This window comes from Tigriopus californicus, chromosome 7 (genome assembly GCF_007210705.1).
Source record: "Tigriopus californicus strain San Diego chromosome 7, Tcal_SD_v2.1, whole genome shotgun sequence".
Taxonomy (NCBI): domain Eukaryota; kingdom Metazoa; phylum Arthropoda; class Copepoda; order Harpacticoida; family Harpacticidae; genus Tigriopus; species Tigriopus californicus.
Window position 1 is genome coordinate 1,542,004 of NC_081446.1, and position 11,501 is coordinate 1,553,504.

Genomic DNA, 11,501 nt, shown 5'->3' on the forward strand with positions numbered 1-11,501 from the left:
GCCAATCATTATTGGGACTTTGAGAGTGACGTTGAACCCAATTCCATCAGGAGAACCCTGAAATTTAATTTCCAAGAATTAGTGGATCAGATATGACTTATGAAATGCTTCTATCCCTCTCAAGGAAGTGACGTATCTATCTGAGCATCAAAACGCCATGTTTATGTGCTCTTCTTACGTTTGAAATCATGAACTTCCATTCTAATTATGTAGAGACATATGTAAAAATGTGACCAAATAGCTCACCCTTTGAGGTTGATACTTGATACGTTTCTATGCATGGTGTTCTGTACCATAAAAAAATATGTCTGTTTCATATCACCTGTTTGATGGGGTGCATGTAGCTAATTGTCCAAATTAAACCAGACGGTGTTTTTATTTTCTGGTTGCGTGTTTGCTCAAATGCCAAGACATCTGGATATATTTTTATTTGTCGAAGAGACAAAAGGCACAACTTTGACAAGTTTCAAAGTAGCTCAGTTAAGTGTGTAATATCACTTAAAATGTATCATTGTAAAAAGCAAAATCAATCCGTATTAAAAGTACTTATAGTTATGTATTGACGTAAAATTTCATAAACTTCTATGTAGCCGATGCCTTGTTATTACAACTTGAAAGTTGCGTTTTGCACCTTAAAAGATTGAAAAGAAATGGCCTAATTATGTTTCAAGTTATTTCCAAGGCATAAAATTGTCTTTTTCAATGACACAGCATGAGATGATATTTTTCCATTTTCTTTAAGATTTCTTTAAAAGCCAAAAGTAGCAAAGATGTCACTTAAAACTAATAAAGGATGAAAAATTGCCTTTCATTTTGCTTAAGTGACAAAAGCTACACTATTCTATTATGTTCCTAAGATATTAAAATGATACATGCGACACTTTCAATTTCAAATTTGTCACTTTTTGCAATAATTAATTTCTTTGTGCTAGCGATGCTTTTGTTCAACGTTAATATAATTTTATCTAAATTCAAGAGTGGGCTTTATCAAAGTTGCAATTGACAAGTATGGCATCACAATTGAGAAATATTGACATTATCTAAGTTATATTGCAAACTTTTTCAGGTTTTTCAACCTGCTTCAAAATATGAAATATTTTCACTTTTATCTTGGGCATAGAAACAGTATGTTATATTTCTTGGCTTTAATATATAACCGGAACAATTTGTAGTCCACTTGATGCAAATGCAATCTTTGAAAGCGTGTATCTTCTCAATGGATTTGAATAAAATTGTAGTTGGAATGACAACATCTATTGACTACGTTTTTAAAAGCATTATCTTTTTGTAAGTTTTAAGTGGATTAGTATACTAATCTGAGATATTTTCCGAGATGGTATTTACAAAAGCTCTTCCTTTTGTTTCAATAACAACGAAAATCGTTACTAAAAGTATTGGCATTGATACAAAAACTTTATCACTGTTGTGGGTCCCACCATGACCAATTAATGATTTTTGGCAATCAATTTTGATTCGGGAATTTTGTTTGAAATGATAGGTAGCAATTATGAAAAACTCAAGATCTTGATAACACTGCTTTTGAAGCCTAGCTAATGATAGCTGAGTGGTCAAATGTGCCCAAAAGAGGATTGACATGGGTCAACAGGGGGCGTGGGTTCAAATCCCGCCTTCGGAAAAAAACCTAGTTGAGGGCTAGGGTGGGCCCCAACTTGAAACAACTCAAGGCTGACAGGCCCAAGGGCCAAGATCTAACCTGGTTGAACTCAGAGCCGTTGCAACTTTAGTGCTAACTAGAGCCTCTATTGTAGAACTACTTCTACTATCTTCTTTTTCTTTTTTTTCATTGCAAATTCTTGAAACTAATTTAGGATTTTTTTTTTTCGTTTAATACTTATTGACTATGTGTTTGACAGTGATACATGATAATGTACTTTTAGTGATTTGAGACACCTATCTGAGCTACTTCGAAACTTGTGTATATCACAAATAAAAACATTCGATGCACTCGGACTTGAGTCCGGACTCGCCTCAGCACTACCTCGAACCCTTTTCTGATTGTGTCACGAGCTTTCCATATGACCTTTAGATCAACGTCGGCCCATGATACACCCAGGGCTTGCTTGAGATGATCCATATTTTGGTGGCGTTCAACCCCGATTTCTACTCCAAAATGCACCATATTGCAAGGCCTATCTGATGAAGACCTAAGAAAGAGAACGGAGGCCATAACAGGACTCCTTACATCATTGTTCAAGCCAATTCGCGTGAGGAGTTCAAGACTGCATTAGAAAAAATGTCCCTTCAGGTGATGGATTTCATGGCAAGTAATGGGCAGAAGGCAAATATTTCCAAAACCAAACTGATGCTTGTTGGCAAACAAAGCCGTGCAAAGGCGCCCTTATCCATAAACATTGACGGGAGTGTGGCTAAAGAACAACCGGGATGCAAGAATCTTGGTATTCACTTCCAGAGCAATCTAAACTGGAGCACTCATATCCGCAAGGGCAACAAAGGACTAAAACGAGGGGTAGGCAGTTCTTATCTAAAATCAAATCAATAGGAACAGGCTCAAGCTTGATTATCTCTCCTGTGAGGTACTGTCTGCTTTTGCTTTTCCCTCCATCCGGTCCTTCTGGAAATCAAGCATGGTTCCAGAATTCCGGTTCAAGGCTCACTGGTTCAAGCTTCGTACTTTATGCGTTGCATTTGGGATCAGGGCAAGTTTCCCTGTTCTTTGAAGCTAGCTCACGTTGTTCCAATTTTTAAAAGGGGAGATAAGTCGCTCCCCAATAACTACAGGCCAATTTCTCTCACTTCGAATATTGCGAAGGTGTTTGAGAAGGTCATGAAGTCCAAACTTGTTGAATTTCTTGATATCCATGAAGTCCTTCCTCCTAGTCAGCATGGGTTCCAAGCACATTTTGGCACGGTTACCCAACTGATTGAATATATAGAGCAGGTTATTGAGGGACTTGAAAGGCATGAGTCAGTTGATGTAGTCTATCTTGATTTTGCCAAGGCCTTTGATAAAGTACATCATGGCCTTTTGTTGAATAGACTTCATGACATTGGGATCCAAGGCAAGGTTCTCAATTGGCTAAGAAGTTTCATTTCTGGTAGGAAGCAAATTGTTAAGGTCGAGGGATCCCTTAGAGACATACATGATGTCAGGTCAGGTGTTCCCCAGGGCTCCATCTTAGGGCCCCGCCTTTTTATATATTCGTTGCCCCGCCTCCAAAGATTAGTATTACTGCCAGGTTGTCTTCTTGTGCTGACGATACAAACTTAGTTTCTGGTGGGAATGGCAAAGATTCCACTATCCACTACAGATATTGAGCAAGTCTGATGTATGAAAGATTTAGGTGCAGTCCTCCAAAATAATGGAAAGTTCGATGAGCATATCCAATAGAAGGTGGGTAAAGTTTTTCAAATGTATGGTTGGATATATCGCACGTTTGAGTCCAGAGATAGCATCATAATGCTGACTCTGTACCAGTCGATTGTTCAGCCACATCATGAATATGCTTCACCCATTTGGGCTCCAATGAGTTCAGCAGGTTTGCAAAAGGTCGAACAAGTCCAAAGATGTTTCACTAGGAACATCACAGAGACTAAAAAAGTTGGGACTTTACAGTGTTCAGAGAAGGTTCGAAAGGTATCTGATACTGTACGTCTTCAAGAGCATTCATGAGCTTTGTCCCAACCCAGGATTTAGGGTCAATTGTAGTGACCGTAGAGGCTTAACGTGCGTTTTGAGAGCTCCTTCAAGCCCTCGAGAATCTAGACCAGTTCGAACAACGAAGTCCACCTCTCTTCTTTCTCGGGCTCCTTCATTGTTTACTTTGCTTCCCTCTAATATTCGTAGGGAATAAGTAGGCCTTGTTGATCCGGTAGCATCTTTCAAGTCAGACATTTAGCAAACCTAACCTTTCTCCCATGGTACAATGAAGAAAGTTCAACTTGATTAAAACCTGTGTGACATAAGAGTGACCCTGTATGGCTTGTTCATATTTGATAAGCTTTCAACTTAGGTTTTGGTTCAAATAATCCCCTTGAATTGCTGGTTACCCGAAGTATGTGAATTTAATTACATCAACTTGAAGAAAATATTCGATGTCCATAGCACCATATAAGTTTTGGGTTGAAGGAGCACAGAGTGGGATCTTCAACTTATGACAAAGGGTCTCGTTGGTCTCCGGAGGACATTGTTGAACCACTTGCTTCTGGATTACGTCCAGTTCAGCACTTTTACGTAGGCGCTTGAAAGTTGTGTTTTGGAACACAGAGACAATAATCGATAAGACCTTGTTGGTTTTATTGTTCACCTTGAAACAATCAGAATAGTTAGGGTTTGTTTTGTTCTGCATTCTGCTGATACCCAATCAAGTTGAATTACCTGAATGTTGAGTGTGACTTCCTCGCCACACACAAATCCCGTTTTCATGATGTTGACGTCTAAGTCCAACGGTCCACTTTTACAACATAAAAATCCAAATGTCTTTTGCTTTGAATCTTTAAATGGCTGAATTGATTGTGGGTGCTTATTGAGGTCGATAAGGTTATTCACAAAGATGGTTTCCACTACGTTCTTATTAAATCCCCAGGGGATATCAATTTCACATTTTGCCTCCCAATCAACAGCACCTGGAATCAGAAAAGCAGATTGAGCTTCTGGATAAGCTGTATTCACCAACATTAACACTTCTGCCTAACTGGAAGGGAAAGGTTTAGTGCTCCTATGAAGGGACAGCAATGGATTTCTTAACTTGGGAATTCGTTATGAATGCATCAGTTGGTGCTTGATCCATCTTCAATTCATTAATTCTTGAATTAAGAACTCTTCATTAATGTGCATGTAACACTCAAATGTTTCAGAAACACACCCTTTTCTTTGGACCTGAAGGTTCCGTAAATGCCCGTATCTGGTAAAGGGACTCGGAAGGCAAACTCGTGGTCTCCAATTGTTAATTGATGGTTCCCCTTCTCCAAGACAACGCCCTGCTGCCTATAAAACACTTCTTTTTGAACCTTCTTCGCTTTCACGATATGAGTTTCTTCTTCGTAATCATAAGATCCTTCGTTGCTTTTCTCTTCCATTTCCTGAAATGTCATTTCTTGCACTATGAGAGGGATGACAGAGATTGCATGAAACCACGTTGCCATCTATATTAATTGTCAAAGTACTTGAACTAGCCGTTATCGACGATCAAATTCTATTCTTCACGAACACTCTGACCTTGTACAATACGTACCTCCCACCAAGAGACGGTAATGATTCCAGTAATTTGTAATTTGAGGCCTCGAATCTTTGTTTCCCCTCCGGTAATGCTGAGTAGGACCTTTCCTGTGACATCATCACCTCCCATGTACACGGGTTTATCAAAAACAATCCTAAAGTTTATGATTCCCATGGTTAAAAACTGTCTCGACTACTAAATATTGGATTCAATGACCCAAATGCTTTCTTTTGCTTTTTTAAGAGTGGATTACTCCGTTGCTTGGCAGGTCTTAACTACGAGAGAGATTGCAAACGAATAGATGATCCATTAATGCGTTGAAAACAAACTCAATTGAAAAGAAACGTTCCAAATAATGCTTGCACCTACAAAAAGGGAAAATATGTATGAGGTACTTACGAGGGTCAAAAAGCCACCCCCATCAAATATCTAGTGTAGCAAGAGGCTACTAATTTAGCTCTTACTCGGATGCATTTAAAATGCGTTACTATATATGTTCGATTTTGAAATGGCATGGAAACACTCTACTTCTCTTTAAGTTTTTTCTAGGTCTCGCGTCCTACTCTCGTTGAACTTGATTCGAGCAATATAGGGCGAACGTGACAGTTTGCTACAACACCCACCCACGTACCATTAACTTGTTTCATCAATCGCTTGAAGTGGACCTTGGTCCAGGTTTCAAATGGCAGATCTGGAAGAGCTCTTTTGATACAACTTGAATAAGTCTGTTTTCCACTGGAATACGTAAATTTTGAAACAATTATTAACCGCAAAAATTAACAATGCAACAACCACTAGCTCCTATTATTTAATTGCCCGAGTCCTCGTGTTTGTAATTGAGATACCGATGACCTTCCTACTAAAGTTGATCCTAGGCAAGATTGATTTTGCAGGCGGATTTGCTTGTGAGCATTCGAGCTTTTGGGAAGATAAATATTTCGTCATTAATGGGTACAGTTGAGACGAAGGTCCCCTCCCCTCTTACGGCAATGTTGAAACAAGTGAAAATCAAAGTTAGTTTTGCACTTGACCACATTGAATGGAACCGAATGCCACATTCGTCCACAATTGAGCCAAATTTGGCTTTTTGAAAAAGCCGCTTTTCAAGAAACCAACCCCTTGAACGATGGATGGCGGAATCACAAGACGATTAATGACATCAATTTGAAAATATCTATTAATCCATCTTCGGGGCATAATGAGCGCAATACAATCAAGAACTGGCAGAGACTTTTATTTCACTTCAACGATCAACAATTGCATTGGAGCAAGCACTAAACACTTCATCACGAAGGCGATTTAACAACACCAAAGCTCCCCCTACCCCCCCTCCCAAATGATGGCGATAGTCATTTGGTAACGAGTTCGACTAAATTTCCCGGTCAAAGAAGGGAAGGTCACCTCTTACTCACGCCCGTTTCATCGAGGAAGGAGGGTCCCCGGTGCTTCTTTGGTTAGTGACTTGATTGATGGAGAATTGTTTGCCGTAAATCGAGAAACACAATCCCGGCCTTTCAGGTTTTTCTTCGTCTTCACCCGATCAGACAATGACACAATTCGAGCGACCTCTGCAGCCCCACAGTCCTGTCACACTGTTGGAGAGGCTTGAGAAGTGATGATTGTTTTGAAAATAATAATAATAATAATGATCTGAATGTATTCAAAATATCGTCCGATATCGATGCTTTGCTTGGTTGCATTTTCCGTTCAAGACACGAGCGCATCGGGTTTGCCCGTGGTGGCTTTCGGGTGTCCGAAGGGCATGTTTTCCGGAGCGGTCGAGATTTTTGAGTCCTTCGAGCTGAGAATGGTCTTCTTGAAGGAGCTCAATTTCTTTTCCACTGCCTTCATATCGCCCCCGATGATAGCCTTGACGTCCTCAGCATCCAAAGTCTCGTAGCTCAAAAGTGCTTGCGCTAGTTCTTCCAATTGACCTCGGTGGGTTTTCAGGATGTTGGAGGCTCGTTTGTAGGAGTCGTTGAGCAATTGGTTCACCTCGTGATCAATGGTCTCGCTTGTACCAGGTCCCAAGGGCGAGCTGGCAGCAAAAGAACCGGGCTCAGGGTCCGAATACACTCGGAGTCCCAATTTCTCCGACATACCCAACTTTTTGACCATGGCTTCGGCAATGTTGGTGGCGCTATCCAAATCCGAAGAGCATCCGGCTGAGAAGAAATCGAGAAAACACTTAGTCATCGTTCAGATACATTTGATGTTTTGAGGTCATGGTTGATTCAAAGTATCGTTTGAATAGAGAGTCGAAATCTGTGGTCTTGGCCCTCTAACGGCTGAAGAGCCGTAGATGCTGATTAGTTCATACAGGGTTGCGCTTTTGAACAATGTTCTTCGATCTACATTTCATTTTTTTGAAATAATCATCTTTGAATGATGATTTTTTGCGTCTAATTGGGCAACAAACTCCAAGTGCTCTTTGCTATTGTGGCTCACTAACATTGCTACTCCAAGCACGATTGAACAATTTTGTGCTTGTCTGCAAAGAGTTGCCTAGGGCAAGGTGATAAGAGAAATTAACGCTACATGCCTTCTTCTTTGCTTTTTCTCTCTATTATTACCTTTTAAGGAGGCCTTTGAATACAGGATTTTGAATTGCCCAGAACCTAGTAAATGTATCATGTCATGGTGTCTTTAAAGTTTGAAATTGCCCAATTTGATTGAATTTCAAGTCGGACAAACGTCTAGAATATTTGATGGATGGACGCCAATGGAAATCTCTTGGAAACGGATGAGAGCTATTCAACATTTGCCATTTTTGCACCTGTCTTGCTTGTGGATGAGGATATTTCGCTTTCTACAAAATGTTTGATTTCTGCCAGATGGCGCATGCTTGCATGACATTTCGACGGTCAATAGATGGCAATCTAAATCACATGCATCTTTGTGGCATAGCAGGATATCAATCCACCCTTAGTGGCTAAAAAAGTGAAAAATGTGCATGATTAACCTTTCATTTTCAAATCCGGTTTCCTATGGAATCATTTGACTGAAAAAGTTGTTGAAAAAGGGTTGAAAAAGGTACATCAAAGCTATCAATGCGGCATTTGAATTTGCTCACTATGATTACCGCTTCCGACTCCACGTTTCAAGCAAAAGCTTTAAATTGCCAAAGCTAAAAATAAATTCACCCAACTCAGCATACCTGTGACTTTTTCCTTGCCAAAGATCAATTCCTCAGCCGCTCGTCCGCCCATGGCCACATCCATGTTGGCCACAAATTGACACTTGCTCGAGATGGGGATCTCTTTCTCAGGCAAATACGCCGTGTGTCCACCCGAATTTCCTTTGGCCACAATCGTGACCTTGTGTAGAGGTTGAGCGTGCTCCGTGTAGTAACCTACGAGGGTGTGGCCGGCTTCGTGGTATGCGGTGATCTTCAACTCCTCCTCATCCCTGACTCGAGACTTCCAATTGGTGCCCAGGATGTGTTTGTCATGGGAATACTCAAATTCCGCCATGGAAACGGCGGTTTTGCCCTCCACGGCCGCTCGAATGGCCGAGGTATTGACCATGTTCTCCAGGTCGGCGCCCGAGAATCCAATGGACATCTTGGCCAAAGTGTCCAATGAGACCGAGGAGTCGTGCTTGATCTTGCTTAAGTACAGCTCCAGAATCTCTTTTCGACCTTTCAGATCCGGCTTGGGCACCTCAACTTGGGTGTCAAAACGACCTGGGCGCAGAAGGGCCTTGTCCAAGTCTCCCACACGATTGGAGGCGCCCAAAACGATCACACCTGATGTAACAAATCAAGTGGAATGATTGATATTGCCCACACCTCGATGAATATCATTTTAAAGGAGGGTAGGCCATGAGAGGGCTGAAAAAAATAATAATTGGGCAGTACCTTCGTTGGCCACAAACCCGTCCATCTCGGAGAGAAGTTGGTTTATGGTTTGGTTGGCGTACGGACTCAACATGGACTTGGAGCGATGCGAACCTACGGAGTCGATTTCGTCTATGAAAACCACGCAAGGGGCATGGGCTTTGGCGGTCTTGAACAGATCTCGGAGACGCCGAGCTCCTTGACCCACAAACACCTAAAAATAGTCACGGGGGGTCAAAAAAAAACATTTTCACCAATAAAACTTATCAGAAATTGGGAGCAGACACTTCGGTTGGCAAGAAGAAACAGGATCATCTTGGTTTGAAGAGCCATTTAAACGAAATGAATTTGTGGCAGCGGCAGCCAACAATAAAATCAGGATTATCCTCATTCTCTTTATATGAAGCCCGCAGATTACGATCGGCTTTTATTTCCGTGATAGGACTTGAAGTTTACTTTCTCGAATTTTGACCATTAGACCCCCACCTAGCAATATCTAATCGTCTGCCGCATAATAATAACCCGAGAACCTTGGCATAAACCAGTTTTGTTTGACTTACCTCATCAAATTCTGATCCAACGGCGTAGAAGAATGGGACGCCGGCTTGCCCGGCTACTGCTCGAGCCAAGAGGGTCTTGCCCGTTCCCGGTGGACCCACCAATAAGCATCCACTGGGCAATTTCCCGCCTAATGCCGTGAATTTGTCGGGATTCATCAGGAACTCGACAATCTCCTGGAGCTCCTGCTTGGCCTCGTCACACCCTCGCACGTCATCGAATGAGACCTGAATCTCTTGAGGCACGATCATCTTGACCTCTGAAACCGAACCATGACACAGACATTCATTTACTTTGCAAGCACCCTCCTTGATATGCGGGCAATTCTTGTGACTTGGACTCACCGGATTTGATCATCCCACTCACTGAGGACGAGGTGGCCAGGACGTAGCCCACGCCAAAGATGAATGCCACAATGATCGCGTTCTTGAAGAGATCGGAGGTGCGACTGGATTTGGAGGGCGCACTCTTGTTCTCGTCCAAGCCGCCGGCCGTGTTAATGCCGTTTAAAGTGCCTTTGGTATAAGACATCTCGATGGCCTGCTTGACTGCATTAGGCTCCATCAGCATGGGCTTTAAGTCCATAAAGATCTGATCCGTGGTGTCTTTGGTGGTTCGGCCTAAGACGAAGAGAAAAAGGAGCTCTGACTAAATTACTGGGATCACCCGTTTTTTTCCCACAAAAATATTGCCTTGTTAAAATCCAAGCAAAATCTTGATCAGAGCAAGTCTGTCCACGGGTTAATACCTGGCATTCGGTCGAGGTGATCCCGCTGAGCGGTCATGGCCTCACTCTGACTCTCCGTGGTGCGTTTGAAGGGCACGCCATGACTATTGGCCGTGCGCCGACGGGTCTTAAATCCGCGCACGCTTTGCCATTGGGCGCCCATGGGCGGTCGCAAGCGCTCAACCCACCCACCATGTCCCCACGGAGTAGGTCCAGTGGCGCAGTCCAACGCCTCAGGGGCAAAACCATAATTATTCTCAAAAAAAGTGGGGCTGGAGGTGTACTGAGGGGCACGCCAATGCTCAGCCAGAGGAGGGCTGGCCGGTGGCGCAGTCTCAACCGCAACGCACGGACTAGCTCGCCAGGCGCTCAGACGGGGCCAGATTTGGCGCGCTGCAAACTGATCCCAGCGCGTCCACCACAGTCTGACCGGCGCCTGCGAGGGCGCTGAACCGGCTGACCGCCATATTTGTCGCCAATGAGCGGAAGCGGCGGGCCCGGTGGACACGTGCTGTAAGGGACAAACAAACAAACAGAACATAAGTCCCGAGGATGGCCACGTTCTGCGGGCTTCAGTGCATGCCGGCACAGGATGAATCCAAATCCAGCTACGTTCATGATCAAAGACCCTCCTGTCGTCGTAGAGTCAATTCATGGCGATCCTCCCGGGACCAGCTGATCGGATTCCGGATCAAATACATACGCATATCTTGTACCTGAGACAAAATGGAGGTGAACGAGCCGACGGGGCCTGGCCAGGATCCATGTTGAGCCCACATCGAAGGAGCGAACGAATGACACTGGTCTGGCTACTGTTGATTAGATGCGATTGATTCCGGATAGACCACTCCGACGTCCGACGACCTTCACTGATGATATCAATTACGAGTGTGTGTGAGTCAGTAAGTGAGTGAGACTATGGTTTGGTCTTCTTCTCTTGTCTCTCTCTCTCTCTCAATCTTGCATTGTCAGCTTGTATAACTCTGTGTTGCGTGCGTACTTACCGTACTTACGCTCTGTCTGAACTGCACTGGACACACTCTGTGACTGTGAGTGAGTGAGTGAGCAATACAAAGCAGTCTTGCCAGAAAGATGGCATGAAACCTCCCTAGAAAGGGCCTCCAAAAATTGTGCAGCACTCGAATTCTCAATTTTCCAGCAGATATACATAGGCCTTGAA

The 11,501-nt window shown here is 43.0% G+C and overlaps 2 protein-coding genes across 2 annotated transcripts; both read right to left on the bottom strand.

The window, feature by feature from the left end:
- LOC131883374 (arrestin domain-containing protein 3-like) lies at positions 1-5,466 on the bottom strand (the record flags this gene model as incomplete). Its single annotated transcript, XM_059230833.1, is given in 5 exon segments — positions 1-57; positions 4,053-4,286; positions 4,358-4,605; positions 4,845-5,061; positions 5,214-5,466. Coding segments are annotated over 5 exon segments (915 nt in total), but the record flags the coding sequence as incomplete, so codon positions are not given.
- Positions 5,467-6,416: 950 nt separating this feature from the next.
- LOC131883369 (ATP-dependent zinc metalloprotease YME1L-like) lies at positions 6,417-11,190 on the bottom strand (the record flags this gene model as incomplete). Its single annotated transcript, XM_059230825.1, is given in 7 exon segments — positions 6,417-7,363; positions 8,356-8,946; positions 9,058-9,250; positions 9,597-9,853; positions 9,939-10,214; positions 10,343-10,832; positions 11,038-11,190. Coding segments are annotated over 7 exon segments (2,328 nt in total). The 3' UTR covers positions 6,417-6,905.
- Between the last annotated feature and the right edge of the window lie 311 nt (positions 11,191-11,501).